The following is a 20,164-nucleotide window of genomic DNA, read 5'->3' on the forward strand; positions in this document are numbered from 1 at the left end:
CTGATGCTTTCTTTTAAGGTATTATCCAAAGAGATGAGTCACCCATGGAAAAAGGGCTGTCTGGTCTGCGAGGAAGGGACTTTGAGCTGTCTGATGTGTTTTATTTCTCCAAGAAGGGATTGGAAGCCATTGTGGAAGACGAAGTGACCCAGAGGTTCTCCTCAGAGGAGCTAGTGTCATGGAATCTCCTCACAAGGACCAATGTAAATTTCCAGTACATCAGTCCGAAGCTCACCATGGTGTGGGTGCTGGGCGTCATAGTGCGCTACTGTGTCCTACTACCTCTGAGGTACGTCTCCTGCCCAGTAACTTGATGGTACAATTGGTTCAGTTTTCTTTTTAAATCATGTATGTAATGGCCACCTGAGAGTATTAATGATACTAACCCACCCCTTCCCATTTAGAAAACACCACTAAACGTGACCTCCACAAAAACATATTATTTATTCTCTCACATTTTTCCCAAATGGAAGTGTGTATTCAGAATCCAGTATATGTTAACTGCATCCATGTTGCTCTTTCAGTCATGGAAAATTTGAGGATGGATAGAAAAAGGAAGTTAGAAAAAAGAAGAGAGAGTATTTACAGTTTCACATTCACCAGAGTGTCATCCAAACTGTGACTGCCTCTCTTTGCTGGTCTGTAGCCATTCATAGCTGCACAGGAGAAAAAAAATTCCTCAAAGTGGTTACCACACAGGAGAGGGATATTTGGAAAGGTGAATTTGTTCCACCTAGTTCAATTTTGATCACTCACTTTTCTTATTAAAAGTTCACCAGTTGGGCCCCGTTTTGGTTCTGAGTTTGCGTGCTCCTTCATGAGGAAGTAGCCTCAAAGCCCAGTTTACTGGAGCCACAGTGTGGATTGTGAGTTGAAGAGGTGACACTGGGCAGTGGGATGAAGTGGTTATGGTCTGTTTAGCGTGGTGATGGCAGGTAGTAGCACGGGTGCCAGGCATGATATTGCTGTTGATTGTCTTGCTTCATTTCCCTGGACATGGCCTTGGTGTGCTTTCAATACAACTTTCCAGGCAGTTGCTTCCAGCCGACTAAAATTGGCACATGAATTGAAACCTCTTTACCATCCCTAGGGTGTCCTATCCTTGCCTCATTCCAATTTATTATGTGGGAAGAGATTGCTTAAGTGTAGGCAAAGGCACATTTCTAAGAAGCTCTCTCTCTTTTCTTGTGCTCATGTTGCCACTGTGTAGATGTTGGGGTATGTCTTTGGAGAATCATTTCAGCTGTGATAACAAAGTGAAATTAGGACACACTTGCTTGAACATTAAGCCAGTGTTCCCAAAGTGGGGTTCATGCACTCTGGGGATGCACAAGATTATCCATTGTTGTGTTTGGGAAATGTTTCAGCTTTTATTTATTAGAAGTTTCTAGTCTATTTATAATTAGTGCTTCCATTGATTTTATTTTTATCCTTATAAAGAAATGAAATTTCAGTAAAGTTGAATATATAGATGAGCTCTTACATCTTCACTTGGTCCATGGGTCAGGCACCGTATCCAAGGCAACCTGAAGAAAGAGTGAGGATTTTACAGCCCAGAGTACTTGAGATGCCCTCATATGTTGGTTAGCTTTCACTTGCTGGGGGTACCCACCAAATAGTGATATGATTCTATTATCTAGTTTAAATTAATGCTCATGAAATAGATACGTGACATAAAAGATTTTTGCAAAGAAACCACAGATTTAGGATAATTCAGTAATATAAGCAGCCAAGAACAAGAAGAAAATGGCAGAATTGAGGCTCCTACTCTTAGTACATACTCTTCATGGGAAAGAATTGCTTTGTAAATTCTTTTTAAAAGAAGCAGTTGCTGCAAAGTGAGCATTTAAAAAAAAGATTGTGCTAAAATTGTGTTGATGGTTGAATAACTCTGTGAATGTGGCGAAAAGTATTGAATTGCCACTTTAAGTGGTGAATTGTATGACATGTGAATTGTATCTCAGTAAAGCTCCTAAGCAACACAGATTGTGGCAGAAAACTTGTGTCATCTGTGAGAACTCTCATGTTGGCTCACTGAGACTGGAAAACAGAATTTTCTGTTAATTTAGCAAATAAAAATGTTCAATAGTTTTGAACCCAGTTGTTAAACATGTTAAAATATATAACCTCTTCTGATTTAATGTGTAGGAACAAGTGATTCTCATTAGGACAAGATGGCACAACATTATTTTAAAACTTTTGTGTAATCGATGGATGAGATTAAGCAGTCATTTAGTTATTGCATTAGTGACTGACATGAAAATATGGCATCCAAAGAAAAACTGAATCAGACCTTCAAATCGCTGTGTCAAAAGGTGTTAAACCAAGACTTTAACAAGGTTTAACAACTTAACAAGGCCTTTATAAGGAAGCCCCATTTATTTTGAAAGGTATAAAATCTCAGCTTTTTCTTTTTGAGTAATTCTATTTACATTTCTAAGAATGACTCTTTCCTTTTGGAAGTAAAAGCACTTTTCAAAAATGAGAAAGTGTCTGTGGAAATGAGAGATATTGTCTGTCACCTTGTTTACTAACTTCTGAGCTATCTAGAACCACACAAAGGAACCACACTTAGATTTGCATGGAAGGATTCCTACATGGTGATATAACTTGGTGCTATTATTATGAAAGAGCCTTTAAGTAAAACTTTCTCGTCATTTGCTATAAATTTCTTTGAGAAAAATTTGAATTGTGCCCTTTTCCCCCCATCATTAAAAAGCATAGAAAAACAAGTTATTTTCAGACCTTTGCAAGGTATTTTCCTTTTACAACCTCACCATGCCACACCAAAGTATCTCAAACAAAGTAAGTTAACTACTTTCAACCTGAAATGACTCCTTTATACAGCATAAAACTCTTTTATTATATAAGAAGTTAAGGGCTTCCCTGGTGGCGCAGTGGTTGAGAGTCCGCCTGCCGATGTAGGGGACACGGGTTTGTGCCCCGGTCCGGGAAGATCCCACATGGCTGCGGAGCGGCTGGGCCCGTGAGCCATGGCCTCTGGGCCTGCGCATCTGGAGCCTGTGCTCCGCAGCAGGAGAGGCCACAACAGTGAGAGGCCTGCATACCACATAAAAAAAAAAAAAAAAAAAAAAGTTAATATGTGTATATTTTTAAAAATTTTTAAAAATACTTCAGGAAAGCAGAAGGGCAAGACTTTTATTCTCTTCACTAGCCCACTTAACCCTTTGATGATTGCATAGATTGAACGTGGCAGTTTTGTGAACAAATTTCCAGGCCTGCTATATGCATCTATAGACTGGTTATGTGCTTGGTGTTATTTTGAAAATGGTATCATACTCTACACATTATTTTGAATTTTCTCTTTTTTTTTTTCTCAAAATGTACAAAGAACCATTCTTCCATGTCAGAATCTATAGATTTGCCCGATTCTTTGAATGGCTGCATCATATTGCATAGCGTAGATACTCCTCAAGTTATTTACAGTTTAATTTTTTATGAACTTTATATTCCTTCCCTTTTCCCCCTACTGTTCAACTAGGTTTTGCATTACTGTTTCTTTTCCTTTTCAGGGTTACCTTGGCTTTCGTTGGGATCAGTTTTTTGGTTATAGGAACTACCCTGGTTGGACAGCTGCCAGAAAGCAGGTGAACTGTTTCCTTCCTCCCAGCCATTAATAGGATTGTCCGTTTTCTTAGCTGTGTCCACAAAGAGAATATTTGTGTGATTCCTATGTACTGCGTCAAATTTATGGCCTCAGCACGCGTATTAAAATGCCACTCACTTCATCTTCATAGTACTTATTTGATTTCCCATGATGCTTACATTTAAATTGACAGAAGTTGCTTTTCAAAATGGGAAATGAAGAGAAGGAAGCAAATGGACTGAGGGACTCAAGGAAAGCAAGAGAGTCTTGTAGTATTGTCAAGCTAATGAGGCTGAGACCAAAGAAGCTTCAGCTTTCTTGGGCAGGAATTTTATCATGCTAGTCCTTGGTCAGGATTTATCGTTGGTCAGGGTGGAAGCTATTTTCCATTAGAGTTTTGTCCTAAATACCTCAGCGAGACAGTGAGAATTGAACTGTATGCTGCTGTCAAGGAGCACATTGAAGCTTTTATTGTATTGTTTCTTAGGAGTGCCCAGAGCTGCACAATAAAATGTTTTCTCTTTCCTTCAGTCTCAGAAACCGGCTGAGTGAACTGGTGCACCTGACTTGCTGCAGGATCTGTGTTCGTGCCCTCTCTGGTACCATTCATTATCATAACAAGTGAGTATTTGCTGGCTTCCTGCCAGCCTTTCTCTAGGTAAATCAGCATGTGATTGACAGTAGTGGGTGGGAGGAAGCAGGTGAAATAAGAGTATTTTCAGCGTGTTCATCCCTACTGCTTAGAGCGTCACAGACATAACAGTGCACAAAAACACTTTTCAAGGTTGTGAAGAACCTAGGGCCAGGACAGGAATAAAGATGCAGACGTAGAGAATGGACTTGAGGACATTCTGGGACGAAGTGAGAGAGTGGCATGGACATATATACACTACCAAATGTAAAATAGATAGCTAGTGGGAAGCAGTTGCATCGCACAGGGAGATCAGCTCGGTGCTTTGTGACCACCTAGAGGGGTGGGATAGGGAGTGTGGGAGGGAGACGCAAGAGGGAGGGGATATGGGGATATATGTATACGTATAGCTGATTCGCTTTGTTTTACAGCAGAAACTAACACACCATTGTAAAGCAATTTACTCCAATAAAGATGTTTAAAAAACAAACCAAAAAAACCCCTACTTTTCAAAAGCAATCCATTTGCAGAGGGAACATAATAATAAACATATAATGACCTTAATAAATAGGCATTTATGGTGTGCAGGCCAGGCCCGTACTTCTCATAGGTCATCCCTTTGAGAAGGCGCTGTGTTATCCTGTTTTACGGGGTGAAGAAATGGAAGCTCTGGGTTTGCTTGTCTAGGTTCACGTGGCTAGTAAATGGGAGAGTCAGGTTTTAAACTGGATCCATGTAAAAATTTTTAAATGGTGAAGGTGACAGGCCTGCAGAATGGTGGAAAGAGGACTAGACTTGGGAATCCTGAGTCTGGTTTCTAGTCTCAGCTCTGCCACTTCTAAAATCCCACAACTGAGCCTTAAAACAGAACCCAGCATTCTGCTTACCTCACCCCTCATCAGAGAGGAGAAAGGTAGTAAGTGAAGTTATTAACTACATGGAGGTCATTTTGATTGTTTTTGAATTACATTTCTGGAAACTAAATTTTATTTTTTTATATTTAATATCATTATTTAAAAAGTTCTAGGACAAGCGTCTCTTTTTTTACTGACTGGATCTTTTAAAAAAAATTTAAAAATTTTTATACAACTTTTAAAGATTACTTGCCACTTACAGTCATTATAAAATATGGGCCATATTCCCCGTGTTGTACAGCACATCCTTGAGCCTGTCTTTCGCCCAGTAGTTTGCACCTCCCACTCTCCACCCCTGTGATGCCCCTGCCACACACACTTTTTTTTTTTTTTTTTTTTTTTTGCGGTACGCGCGCCTCTCACTGTTGTGGCCTCTCCCGTTGTGGAGCACAGGCTCCGGACGCGCAGGCTTAGCGGCCATGACTCATGGGCCCAGCCGCTCCGCGGCATGTGGGATCTTCCCAGACCGGGGCACGAACCCACGTCCCCTGCATCGGCAGGCGGACCCTCAATCACTGTGCCACCAGGGAAGCCCAACACACACTTTTAACCACTCGTTTGCTCTCTATATCTGTGTGACTGGATGTTTGTGTCTTTTTTCTAGAAGGGAAACATTTCATCATTTGGCTTTACCATGTGTTACCAACATAAAAGGCCCCTTAAATTTCTAAAATTACAGGATTTGTGATTGGGCTGTGAGTTTTGGGGTGAGGATTAGAAGAAAATGTTTTGTGAAAAGTATGATTAGAGGAAACATCTTCTACAGAAAAGGAGCTTTAATTACACGGAGAGGAGTTCACAACTTATTGTAGAATTACTTCTAATTTTAAGGAAAACATATTAACATTGTTATGCATTTGGTTCGCTTTCTTCTCTGTATGGGTCCAAAGAAAACCACTTTGCTTCATTAGTGTGAAATACCATTTGAACTTTAGGACAGAGGTTGGCACACTAAACTATGGGCTTGTAGGCAAAATGTGGCCTGCCATCTGATTTTTGTAAATAAAGTTTTATTGGAACACATCCATGCTCATTCATTTAGGTATTATCTGTTACTGCCTTTGTGCCAAAACCACAGAGTCCAGGAGTTTTGACAGGGATTGGCTGGCTTGTAAAGCCTAAAGTATTTACTCTCTGGCCTGTGATAAGAAGAGTTTGCCAACCTCTGTTTTAGGGGGATAGGAGGGAGGAAACTACAGTGAATTTACTCTGGATCATCCTGAAGCCACTGAAAGTGGTACTTATGAAGATTGAAATAATGTGAAAATACTTATGGTAAAATAAGTAAAACTTACATATCACAAAGTTTATTAAAGTTATGGAATCTTTGTAATTCAGTCTAATGTTTTAAAATTATTTTTTCATCATAAAAGGACAATATGATCATTACAGAAAAGTGATATAAATGTATGTAAAGGGAAAATCATGGGCCCCTCCTCCTATACTCTTAGCCCCCTCCCATCATACTGCCTGGAGACAACCTTTTTAAGATGAACCCGTATACTTTGAAACTTTATTTTTTTAGTGTACTTTTAAAAACAAAATAGCGTGAATTTCTACATGCTGTTCTGCAAAATAGTGCCCATTTTTCAAGATTTAGTATTAACCGTTGTTTGTAATTGCAGGCAGTACAGACCCCAGAAGGGAGGCATTTGTGTTGCCAACCATACTTCACCGATAGATGTTTTGATCTTGACAACGGATGGGTGCTATGCTATGGTAAGAACAACGCGTTGATATTTCAAGTAATTGCATGTGTTGTGGATTGTTCAAACTTTTGTTTTATTTTGGCACAAATTAGAAAGTTAGTTTTATATTAGAAAGTGACGTGTTATACTATGTAAGTATATAAGTTATCAATATTAATATATTTACATGAGGAATATATAGTGCAAGAAAAAGAAGGAAAACAGCCATTATATTTAAGGTAGTAAGAAATTAAATTAATGAAATGTAGACATACTTGAGCATGATTGGACTTTATAAAGTTGATACCATCTTGCTTGTAAAATCCCTGCAATGTTTAACAAGCAATAAGAAAAGTTAAAAAAAAAAATCCCTGCAATGTTTAATGACACTTTGAGATGTTAAAGTCTTCCTCCTTAGAGCTGTACAAATCCCTTACCAGCCAATTAGTTCTGTCTCCCTTCAGGGAGTCATATGCAATTAAAGAAAAAAACCCTGTCCCTTTAATGAAGGTCAAGCAAGGAAGGCAGATATATATACCACATTGCCTTTCTCAGTTCTTGCCTACAGCCGCAAAAGAAAAGAAAAGGAAAAAAACCCATCAACAAACCACAAAGTCCACAGTAAAAATCAGACACCTCACAAGACCTTTTTGTGGCATTTCTGGCATGTTTTCAGTTCAAAGGGTGTTTTCTGTCACCCTGAAGAACTTGTCAAGATTTTCTTCCTCTCTTTTATTTGGAGGATCACTAAAGATGTTCTTTCCTGCTGGTGGTAAATATGCCCTAAACTGATGTGTGAATAGAATAATGAGAGAGGAATCCTGGGGAATCTTCTTTTCATATCTCATGGTGGTGGCTTGCGCTTCAGAGAGAACAGATGGATTTTATTTCATGTGTCAGCTCTAGTGACTGTTAGTCATAGTCTGGTGTGCTTTCCTGGGAAGGCATTTGAAGGGAGCCGTTATTTAATTTATTTATTTATTTTGAGGTATAGTTGATGTACAGTATTATATAAGTTTCGGGTGTACAGCATAGTGATTCACAATTTTTAAACATTATACTCCATTTATAGTTATTATAAAATATTGGCTATATTCCCTGTGCTGTACAACGTATCTTTGTAGCTTATTTATTTTCTACATAGTAGTTTGTACCTCTGAGTCCCCTCCTCCTATGACTGATACTCATGGTCTGGTGTGCTTTCCTGGAAAGGAAGGCATATGAAGGGAGCCATTGTTGATTTAAGGGTCTGCTGCCGATAGGCAAGTAGGGAGTGCTGGCATGTGTGTTGGTAGCTGACAATCTGTGGCTTATACAAGTCATTGAGGGGGGTTTGAAGACCTTTGTAAAAGCTCCTAGCTCATTGCCAGATATTTAATCTAAGACACAAGTTCATATATATAACTCTTGGGCAAACACATTTTAACATGTTATTAAATTTCTCTAAGTTGTGGAGCTCTTTCTGAATTTAAGGAAGCTTTAACCACCACTCTGAAAAGACTTAATGGGAATTGGTAGTTCTTAACCTTTTTTAGGTTAGCAATCAGTTAATATTTATGTATCCTTTTTTTAGAAAAACAACAACATACATTTGCATCATACAAACAAAATTTTGTGTATAATTTCAAGATGTTTATGGATCCCAGAAAGCCCATCCAGAGACGCCAGAAAGTCCGTCCAGAAACCCTCATGTTAACAATCCTGGATAGACCCCACCCATTTCTGGGTGTATATAATAATTCCTTGCATTTATGTGGACAAGCACATTCACATCCATTGTGTTTGACCTTCCCTGTAATCCAAAGGGGTTAGGGCTGAGATGTTGTAGTTGAGAAAGCAGAGGTTCAAGCGTCTTAACCAACTTGCCTAATCATGATTTTGTGTTTCTGATACAATATTCATTCCCTGTCCTGGTCAACAAAGAGTTGAGTATAACTCATTTGTGACTGAAGGCCTCAGAATTTTGTTAGCATTTTCCATGCTTCTTGATCATATATAACTGCAATTACAGGTGCAGTATACAATTGTATAAGTTACAGTATTAGCCAAGGCTTAGAAAAGCATAGAACCTGTGAACTTTCTGATGGGTTGAGTGATAGAAACCAAAAGCCAGTTGGATTTATTTATTTTTTTTTAGTTTTAATTTTTTAATTGTAGTTGAGTACAATGTCATGTTAGTTTCAGGCGTACAACATAGTGATTCAACACATATACATTATGAATTAATCACCACTATAAGTTTAGTAACCATCTGCCACCATATAAAGTTATTGCAACATTATTGACTATATTCTCTATGCTGTATATTACATACCATTCCTTATTTATTTTATAATTGAAAGTTTGTACCTCTTAATCCTCTTCAACTATTTTGTCCCACAACCCCTTCCCCCCATCTCCATCCTTTCTAAGCCAACCAGATTTATATCAGAGGCAGGAGAGGGCAGAAGTGGGAGGAACTGTACAGCTAACCTCCAGAGGTTGTATTTGTCCTCTTTTGGCTAAATATAAACTATACATCAAGATCTCTTCTTAGTGCCTTTTCAGAATTTTTTTTTCTTCCTAAACAAAGCTCTCTACTTTTTTTTTAAAATCTAGAAATATTTTCTAACTTAGAGAGAAATTGTAATAATAAGAATGTTGCATGGAACATCCATATGCCCTTTATCCACATGTACCTGTTGGTAACATTTTGTGCCATGCTTTATTATTTACATCCTCATGTGCTGCTTTCTCTCTCTCTATGTAAAAATGTGTGTAAAATATTTCTACTTTTAATATGTTTATATGTCATATTTATGTGTAATACTAATATAATATTAGAAATCTGAGTCTGTAACAATTCATTCATCAAGTTCTTTCTTAGTTTTCTGCAACCTATATTTGTATCTCCCTTTTCTTCACAGTGAATACACTTTTTCCCAACAATATCAACATGTTTACTCATTTTCTCAATCCTATAATACATCTAAAATTGCTTCAGAATTGCTTCACCTGTTTTACTACAAAAAGAAAAATATGTTGTAAAAAGAATTCAGGGTATTTTGCCTTTCTTGGTACCCCACCCAAGATGGAGCAGATGTGGTCAAATACTATCTTTGTAAATTTCTTAGATTTTTTTTTTTCCTCCCCCTTCCTTCAGTGTTCTTTTATTCATTTGAAATACAGTTGGGTTCATTTGTTTAAATTTGCTTTCACTTTGCTAGTTGCATCCTTGTTGATTTATTTTTTAAATTTGTGAGACATTAATATGTTTTGAAATGTCAAAACTAGACAGAAAACTACACTCATAGAAGTCACTCCACCCATGTCCATTCTACCCCATTCCCTCCTATCCTTGTAGGTTTCCAACTACATTGGTTTTGCATATGTTTTCTTTTTGTAGAGGTAAACAAATACATGTGTATATTTCCCCTTCCATCTAACACAAAAAGTGGCATACTTTATTTGCTCTTTTGCAATTGCTTTTTTCACTTAACAATATCTCCTAGAAATCACTCCTTATCAGTCATAGAGATCAACCTTATTCTTTTCCTAGCTGTATAGTACTCCATTGTGTGCATGTACCATGGTTTATTCATCTAAGTTCTTATGTTTGGACATTTAGGTATTTTCCAATATGTCGCAATTACAAATAATGCAGTTATAACTTTGTGCATATATATTTCCATTTTGTTGGAGCTATATCTTCAGGGTAAATTCCTAGAACTGGAATTATTGAGTTGAAGGATAAATGTATATGTAGTTTTGATAAATTTGCCAAATTTCCTGCTATGGGTGTTATAATCTCCTCATCCCAAGCAATGTGTGAGAGTGCCTGTTTCCCACAGCCTTGGCTCAGAGCGCATTGTCAAGCTTTTGAATCTTTGTTGATTTGAATGGTCAGAAATCATATTTCAGTGTAGTTTTTTTTTTTAATATTTATTTATTTATTTGGTAGTGCCGGGTCTTAGTTGCAGCAGGTGGGCTCCTTAGTTGCAGCACTTGGGCTCCTTAGTTGTGGCATGCGAACTCTTGGTTGAGGCATGCATGTGGGATCTAGTTCCCTGACCAGGGATCGAACCTGGGCCCCCTGCCTTGGGAGTGTGAAGTCTTAACCACTGCACCACCAGGGAAGTCCCTCACTGTAGTTTTAATTTGTATTTCCCTTATCTTGGCTGAGTTGAAAGACCTCTACTTTTTAAAGCTAGAGTAAAGCTAGTATAGCAACATAGCTTAAAATTCAAAGGCGCTACTAAGAATACTTTGTGCTAATATTTGGCCAGTCATGTCCTTTGAACAGACTAAGAACTTCAATCAGCAGAAGAAGGCCAATCTTTTCTCTGAGTGGGGAATAGGAACTTACTGGTACTAAAAAGAAAAAAAGGCTTTCTTTGGACAGCTATGCCTTTGCATTTTTTTCTCATGGTCCTTCTAGGTTGGCCAGGTTCATGGTGGATTGATGGGAATTATTCAGAGAGCTATGGTCAAGTCTTGTCCACATGTCTGGTTTGAACGCTCAGAAATGAAGGACCGACACCTGGTTACTAAGAGGTAAGCAGCATCATTACACAGTATCCATTGGAGTAGCATAAAATCTTTCAAGCCTTGGTCTTCCTGCCAAAGAAGGCAGAGCAGTACTAAAGGTTAAAACTAAAACATATGGAGCTCTATTTGTGGTTGGCCTTTTCTGGTGAATCACCTGTCTTAGCTAGATTTAAAAATTTTTGAATTCTGTAATCATAGTGGGATACATGATGAGATTAGAAGGCCCATACATTTACATTGCCATGACTTAGATATAGTCCAGTCACTGAATTTTTAAAGTTGAAAATTACTACCTTGAAGGTAATAATTGGTAACCATTGGCTGAATAAATAGATGGTGGATTAAGTGTTTGCTGAATGACCATTATCACTTAAATCCATGTAGAGACAGACAGAGCTAATGCTATTTATGGAACAGGAGAAGGAACTCCTGGGGCTTGGGGTACAGTTGCTTACCAGAAACCTTTGTTTGGAAACAGCTTTTACCTGAGGCCTTTAACTGAAGGCACTCTGATCATTGCTGTAAAGATGAAGGTGGGCCATGCTTTTAAAAGTAAAATGGAAAGTACCTGTTGAAATCTCTTTAAGGTTAGAAAACTGTTCCCCATCTTGAGATTACTGAGCAGCAGTATATACTCTGGCAGCTGTAATCTCTCTATCTCAGCTTTACCAACCTTTACACATTTTTTAGAAAGGGACCAACTTGAGTTTATTTTCTTTACTTGTATCTTATTTCTTTCCTCCTTATTGCTTTACAAGTATATCTGTGTTAGTAGAGAGTAAAGAATACCAAAAAGGATTCCCACCTCTCTCTTTTTTATGGTATAATTTTGATCCTTTTTGTTTCTTCACAGACTAAGAGAACACATTGCTGATAAGAAAAAATTACCCATATTAATCTTTCCTGAAGGTAAGAAGGGACAGTGCTTATTACCAAGCTATAGTTGCTAACAAGTACCGAAAGTATATGAGGAATTGGATTGTTCTAGAATTGGCATTCTTAGTTCAGATCTATGCTGTCCTGTAGGGATGGGACGGCCTCTGAGCTAGTAATTCCCTGCTTTCTTTTGAGATCTGATGGAAGTCCTGGTACCTTTTTGACCTTAGAAGTTGTTTCTGGGTAATGAACTTAGAAAGGTATTGTCCATAACTTTTTAAAGTCCTTATTTTAAGATGTGCTGAAATTGTCACCTGTCATGAGGAAATTATATCTTTAGAGTAACCAATAATAAAGTAAAAGTTCGTTATTAAACCTGCTTAGAACTGTCGAATTACTACTACTTAAGCGGGAATTGATTTGTAAAATGATAATAAAATATCTGTAATTTTTTTTCTTTTTAAAAAAATCTGTAATTTGATATGACTTGAATATTTTAACTTATTTTATATCAAAATGATTCATTTTAAAAATGGCTGCTTTAAAAAATATTCACCCTCTTCTCCCATTTCCTTATAGGAACTTGCATCAATAATACTTCAGTCATGATGTTTAAAAAGGGAAGCTTTGAAATTGGAGGAACCATATATCCAGTTGCCATTAAGGTAAAATGCCCTCACCCCCCCAAAAGAGGGCAGTGACTTGGTAATGTCATTTTGATATAATTTCAAACTTAAAATTTGCAAGAATAAGGAATACTTGTGGACTCTTTACTCAGATTGACCAATTGCCCCATTTGCTTGATCACTTTTTCTCTCTACTGAGTTATGTATATAGATATGTGGGGTGGTACTGTGTGCCAGGCCAGTGTCTGAGTACTGAGGACGCCATGATAAGCAAAACAGATACTGTTCCTTCTTTCACCCACCTTCTAGTTAAGTGGGAAGACAGATATTTAAGAGTCATGTCAATAACCCTCCTGTATCAGTGCTCTCTGGCTCTAGTCAGGTGAGTTATATGGCCTGGGTTGCTCTTTGGGTTTTTTGTTTGTTTGTTTTTTAAATTTTTAATGGAGTGTAGTTTTTTAAATTGTTCTTTTAATTTTTATTGGAATATAGTTGATTTACAATGTTGTGTTAGTTTCAGGTGTATAGCAAAGTGAATCAGTTACACAAATACACATATCCACTCTTTTTTAGATTCCTTTCCCATATAGGTCATTACAGAGTATTGAGTAGAGTTCCCAGTGCTATACAGTAGGTCCTTATTAGTTAACTCTTTTATATACAGTAGTGCATATCTGTCAACCCCAATCTTCCAATTTCTTTCTCCCCCTGTTACCCCCTGGTAACCATAAATTTGTTTTCTACATCTAGTTTGCTCTTTGGATCCTTTCTGTCAAGTAAAGTAGCTTCTCTTTTTTGGGGTGTCTGATAGAGATGTTTGGCTTATCATCCATTGACATGGATAAGAGAAACTGCCACTTAATTCCTAACTGGAATGCATTTTCTTTTCTCTTTTCTCAGTATAATCCTCAGTTTGGTGATGCATTTTGGAACAGTAGTAAATACAACATGGTGAGCTACCTGCTTCGAATGATGACCAGCTGGGCAATTGTCTGTGATGTGTGGTACATGCCCCCCATGACCAGAGAGGTATGCCATAGACAGCTGGTCTTTGGTGCTTTATCTAGTCAGATAAAGGCAAGAAAACCTTTACCTGAAAACCTGGGTGTCTCCCTTCCTCACATTAGCTACAGTTGGACTTTCTGCTTTCTCAGCATTAGTCATTAAAAAGTATATATACCTAGCTCTCTTCAAAATCAAGCTGGTTTTATATTCAGAGACTCTTTTCCGTAATAGTTTTTACAATTGCCATTGGTTTCTTGAACCTGCAGGTATTGTAGAATTTTGTATCTTGAATAAGGCTAATATAGAGCATAATAAACATATATACACGTGATAAAAATATTAAACAGTACAGCACTGCATTTTCTTAATAGAACAAATGATACTTGCTATGATTCAGAATAGAGCATATTTGAGCTAAAATATGAATCTTATACTTTAAAACAAATCTAAATGATTGTGAGACATTTGAAAGCATTATTTGAAAACTCTGTCTTAAGAAAGTACTTGTGATTGTTTTTTTCCAGGAAGGAGAAGATGCAGTCCAGTTTGCTAACCGGGTTAAGTCTGCTATTGCCATACAAGGAGGGTTGACTGAGCTTCCCTGGTAAGAAATTTTTCAGAAGTACTATCACTTTTTTTTAAATTAAAAAAACTCAATTTTAATAATGTCATTTATTATGCTTGTTAGCTGGAGATTTAGCTGACACTGACAGTGGCTCATACAGCATAACGATGGCTTAACTAAGAGAGAATTTCATCTCCCATACATAAACATAGGCAGTCTAGACTGCTATAACAGCTCATTCTGTATTGGTCTACCATCCTTGGTGTGCTTCTACTTTATGGTCCAAGATGGCTGCTCCACCTCTACCCAGTGAGTACAGCAAAATGGCTAGCAGGGAAGAACTAAAACAAGAAGGACACATTCATGTCTTTAAGAGTACAGGCTGGAAATTGGACAAGCCACTTCCACTTGTATCTGTTTGAACTGACACCTTGCTGCAAAGGAATCTGGGAAATGTAGTCTTTGTTCTGCATGGCCACGTGTCAAGCTAAAATTTAGGGTTCTTTCACTGAAGAAGAAAGTGAGAATGGATTTGGAGGAATGGGCCCTGGGAGGCAAGGGGCAACTTACAGACTTGTTCATATTTAACTCCAGCTATAACTATATTAAAGAAAACTTAAAAACTTGACAGGAAATAAGCAAAATATTTTAGGTATGGATATCTATGACTTCAGTTTTTTGTTTCTTTGAGCAAGATTGAATGTAGGTGGGAGTATTAGTCTGCTCAGGCTGCCATAACAAGCTACTATAGACTGGGTGACTTAAACAACAGAAATTTATTTTGTCACAGTTCTGAAGGCTGGAAGTTCTCTGTTGTGTCTTTTTAAAAAAATTAATTAGTTAATTTATTTATTTTTGGCTGCGTTGGGTCTTCGTTGCTGCACACGGGCTTTTCTCTTTAGTTGCAGTGAGCGGGGGCTGCTCTTCGTTGCGGTGGCTTCTCTTGTTGCGGAGCACGGGCTCTAGGCGTGCAGGCTTCAGTAGTTGTGGCACATGGGCTCAGTAGTTTTGGCTCACGGGCTCTAGAGTGCAGGCTAAGTAGTTGTGGCATGCGGGCTTACTTGCTCCGCGGAATGTGGGATCCTCCCGGACCAGGGCTCGAACCCTTGTCCCCTGCATTGGCAGGCAGATTCTTAACCACTGTGCCACCAGGGAAGCCCTGGTGTGTCTTCTTATAAGGGTACTATTCCCATCTTGAGGGCCCAACCCTGATGACCTCATTGAAACCTAATTAGCTCCCAAAAGCTCCATCTCCAAATGCCATATTATTGGGAGTTAGGGCTTCAGTACATGAATATTGGGGGACACACAAACATTTAGTCTGTATCAGTGAGGGTTATAATAGGAGATTGATTCTTACACACACACAGACATAGGATTTGCAAACTGGCACAAAATAGTCCATACTTCAAGTCCTGTAAGTGTAATAAAGTCCTGCTGTCTTTTTGGTGTTTGAAAAGTTCATCGGAGGCAATTTTGGCAATGTTGTAGGAGCAGGATGTGGCTCACCAAGTCAGGCTGTCAGCCAGGCAACCAAAGCCTTCTGAACCCACAGAGGAACGTAGGACTATTTAGGGATTAAGCCTCCTGAAGAAGGGCTGGCTAGATTCTTATATACGCTTTAATGCAAGGGTGGGGAATGTCTGTAAAATATTTTATCCATTCACATACCTTGAATACAACTAATTTCACCTAGGAGAGCCTGTCTCTGGCATCTGTCATGCTAATGAACAAACTCCTAATTTCTACAGTGAAAACCCATTTCTAAAATTCATTATGCTAATTAACAAAGCTTGGGAGGTTGATGGGAGATCAAGATAGCTGAAACCTTATAGTGGCACCTCTGGAGGGTGGCCTTCTGATTAAATGCCTAGTTGACCACTCTGGGAGTATGAGTTCTTGATTTAGGGCAACTCACTTTAGGGCCCTAAAGTCAAGACTAGGGTTAAGACAGGTTAAGACTAATATTTGTATTACACTCTCTAAACTGGAATATGTGAAACTAAATTGCAGACATCCTACCATCATGAAATGACAGGCTTACCAATGTCCTAGTTTACAGATGTCCTAGTGACCCACCCATGTTCATATGTGTAATGGGCTTCCTCTTCCTTGTTCATTGTTCTCTACTCTTTATCCCCCTTCCTCTTACCTGACATCCCAGCCCCGCTCCTGCCCTGAAGCCATTATGAAAAGCTTAGAGCTTTGGATCTATAGTCTCAGATACCAAGGAAAGGAAGAAACCCTTTCGAGAAACAAAAATAACCTAAGGGAGTTAGCTCCAGGACAGACTCCCAGTCAGATTGGCTTGAACGAAATGGCACAAATGATCCTCAGAGTTTTAAAATTTCCTTTTATCAGGCCATCTGCAGTTTAATAATAAAAAGTTACTTTTAATTACCTGGCCTCTTCTTTAAAAAGAAAATAGGCTCACTGCCTTTCCAGATGTGTTTGTCATTTGGATATGAATTAACATGTCTAGATTTTTTTTCCCCCTAGATTAAATGAGAATTTAATTGTGTCATCTTAAAGTGGCTTTTATATATGGCTACTGCCCTCCTTAAGAGCTAAGATCTGCTGTCATTGCAAAGGGGAATTAGGTAAAACTTTAAAGTCTCTGGGGGTGGCAAGTCACAGCTGGGGTGCTCAGAGCAGCGTGAGGTTTACTGGAGTGCTTGGGAGGGAGAATTGTGTAAAAATAATGTCAGGATGCTCAAGGACAAATGTTGCTGACTGTGAATTTTTATCTGCTTTGGCCTGGACCTCAGGAAAGGAGGAATGGCCTTTCTTCTGTCTCTCCCTCCCTTCCCTAGTTCTTACTATTCAGAATTCACAAAGATGCTCTGAATAGTTAGAGGCAGCTCATGTGGATAAAAGAGGCTCTTGTGGACAATTCTGGAGACCTAACGACAACTTATAACCTTATTTCATGGAAAGTTCCTACAACTGACCCCCTGGAAGATTTGTGGACCGAAGTCTATTTTTAAGTTGAGGACCTCCTGGTGGGCCGTGTCTTAGTTTTGACTTTAGAGGCCAGGACATGGCAGTTGTCTCAGGCGGCCATCTGTTTGTAGGTCACTGTCTTCATGGCATTGAGTTCACTGGCTAACCTATGATCCATTCATCATCATTAGAGAGCACTTGGTAAACATTCATGCTTAGCTGGGTTAAAATTAAACAGGCAGAGTATAAAGTAAGCAAGTTCTTGGTCCATGCTCTCCTAGGAGTTAAAATCTAAAACATGAGATTAGGAGAGAGAGAGTGGCCCTGACCGTCCAGTCCCCTTCCAGCTCTTCCAGCTTGTTGTTTATTTGTGTTGTCTAAAGAAGGAAGTGCGCACAGAATACTTATAACCCAGGCAGGTCTGTTTTCTCCACCCTGGAGAGAGTTCAAAGATTCACAGGCTCTGAATTAAGGAATGCTGCTTACATAGGCACTATTATTGGTTGAATGCAGTTTATGTTTTTGTTGCTTGTTTTATTTTGAGTCTGTTTTGGAATATGGAAGATTATAGTACTTGAAATATAGTGGTTTGAATCAAAACATGATTTGTTAGACATAGGATTAGATTTGAATAATGATGAACCCATTTCTCTTTAAGGAATTTACCCACACATACTCAGTATCCTCGCCATTTCTTGTGTGTTTATTTAAAATTTTCCATATGGCTTTCTAGTAAGATATAGGTCGATTTAGATTAAAAATACCTAGTACTTTACTTTCCTTGGGGAAAAAGATAGGTAAACAATCCTAGTTTTAATACAGTATCCAAATATTGAATATAGCAGCCCTAACTTATAAAAAGAAACTGAGCAGAGAGATTGTTTTATGTTAATCAAACATCAGAGAGATTGTTCCTGCCTTAAAGTAACACAAGTCTGATTGAGTGGCAGAGCAGAGATTGAAATCTGGTTCCTTCTGCTTCCAAATCCAGTGTTTTTTTGCCTAATCTCTGACCAGCTGCTAAATGTCATGGCACCGTGCAGCGTGTATTAATAGGTAACACTTTTAAATCGCTGCTGGGAGTATCTTTTATTTATTTGTCTTTCTGTTCTCAGGGATGGAGGACTGAAGAGAGCCAAGGTGAAGGACACCTTTAAGGAAGAGCAGCAGAAGAACTACAGCAAGATGATTGTGGGCAATGGATCTCTCAACTCAGAATTAGACTGAATGCCACCCAGGCTTTCCAGAACTAGTCCTTAGAAATGGAATGTGGTGGAGTATTTTTTTGGGGGGAGGGCGTGTTGTTTTGTTTTACCGTTTTTGTTTTTATTGTTAATCTTTTCTACCCAGTGATTGTCTCTACCTCTTGATGCCAGAGGCAGAACCCACGGTGCCCTTTTGGCTTTTGTTGTTGTTATAGCATTGGCCTCATGAACTGTAAGGTAGTTTACTGAGTTTGAACAGATTCTCTTTTGTAAAATGATTATGTCATTGTAGATTGAATGAAATATTTGTACAGGAAAATGTGCTTCTAAAACACTTTGGGAACTCGTTGTGTTTAGAACTCATTGATATGGTAATTCTCAAGAAAATACCCCAAACTTTGTTCACGATTAGCTTTCTCACGCTCTTTCCTCCCACTCTCTTTAATCACTGAAACAGGGATTACACACGAGTTTGAGTTACTATCATGGTTTTGTTCTACTACAAGGTTGAAAAGAAAAATGGAAGACAGTATTTAGGAGAAAGGACAGCTTTGTGGCCACTTGATCTGAAAGTTGAAAGGAAATTAAATATTTTTTACTAGCGTGTTCGAAGAGACATCCTGTTTGGTGAGCTTTACCAAAGGAAAGTGAGTCCGCATGACTATGTGTGCACACTTATCCGCAGGCAACTTGCAAATAAACATACGTTAGCCAGCAACTAGTGATAAAGTTTTTAGTTTTCCCGTTTGTTTACTAAAGGTATATACCTAAGGCCTCTCCCATCTACTGATTTGTTTGATCTTGTAACTAAACACATTTCAGATAGGAGGAGCCTTTGACAAAACCACAGATCACACTGAGTGTCTTCAGCGGGGGTAGGAGTGAGTGAAGTGTGTGGCACTGTCCTTCCTCCTCCACCCCTTTGTCCTTTATTTCAGAACTTTCCCAGTTCCTTAAACAGGAAAATAAGTGGTAAAATTACCTTTTGGAAACTGAGCCTTAAGTTTTTTAAAGGAGAAAATACATGTTTCCCGACTCCGCAGAATAAGCAATATTGATAGCAATCTAGTGCAATCAGAGTGTTATTCCTCTTCTGGTAGCCATGTACAAAATGTGACACTGTCTTACGGTGAATATAAATAAACTCTATATTTCTAAATGTCTGTTGCATTATTTTCCCTGCACCTCTACCCTCTTACCCTCTTCTGATTTTGAGTAAGTTAAATTCTTTTCCATTACAAACAAGGATTGTTTGTTGTTTTTCATTTCAATGACAGAGTTAGATTTTCTGGGGCTGGAACATCTGGGAAATGAGAAACATGAACCGCTGGTTTTGGTGTGTTTTTTCTTTTTTTTTTAATTAGCCTAGTTGTCTGGACTCTGACCCTTGGATTCCATTCTTTTGCAGGTGAACTCAGGCAACTCTCTCTTAACTGACTCTAGGTAGGCCTGCCCCAATGCTATCAGTGAGTATTCTTCTTATCAAGCTATAGGAGTTTGATCCCAAGGGAAGATTTGTGGAACAGTTGACCATCTTGGTCAGCTACCCTTCTTTTCTCACTTCCTCCCATCTTTTC

General features: G+C 38.5%; 1 protein-coding gene across 3 annotated transcripts in view; it reads left to right on the top strand.

Moving 5' to 3' along the window:
* Window positions 1–19,746, top strand: part of GPAT3 (glycerol-3-phosphate acyltransferase 3) — a 57,657-nt gene extending 37,911 nt beyond the window's left edge. For all 3 annotated transcript variants that reach the window (XM_027087587.1, XM_027087584.1, XM_027087585.1), the window contains exons 4-13: window positions 19–289; window positions 3,534–3,608; window positions 4,139–4,228; window positions 6,778–6,871; window positions 11,258–11,373; window positions 12,221–12,276; window positions 12,823–12,908; window positions 13,770–13,898; window positions 14,399–14,478; window positions 18,498–19,746. In XM_027087587.1, coding sequence (XP_026943388.1) covers window positions 19–289; window positions 3,534–3,608; window positions 4,139–4,228; window positions 6,778–6,871; window positions 11,258–11,373; window positions 12,221–12,276; window positions 12,823–12,908; window positions 13,770–13,898; window positions 14,399–14,478; window positions 18,498–18,609 — 1,109 coding nt within the window. In that variant the 3' untranslated portion in view covers window positions 18,610–19,746. The remainder of the gene's footprint in view (window positions 1–18; window positions 290–3,533; window positions 3,609–4,138; window positions 4,229–6,777; window positions 6,872–11,257; window positions 11,374–12,220; window positions 12,277–12,822; window positions 12,909–13,769; window positions 13,899–14,398; window positions 14,479–18,497) is intronic.
* Window positions 19,747–20,164: the final 418 nt, after the last annotated feature.

Source organism: Aethalodelphis obliquidens, unplaced genomic scaffold, assembly GCF_003676395.1.
Source record: "Aethalodelphis obliquidens isolate GAN/ISIS:26980383/991018 unplaced genomic scaffold, ASM367639v1 scaffold59, whole genome shotgun sequence".
Classification (NCBI taxonomy): Eukaryota; Metazoa; Chordata; class Mammalia; order Artiodactyla; family Delphinidae; genus Aethalodelphis; species Aethalodelphis obliquidens.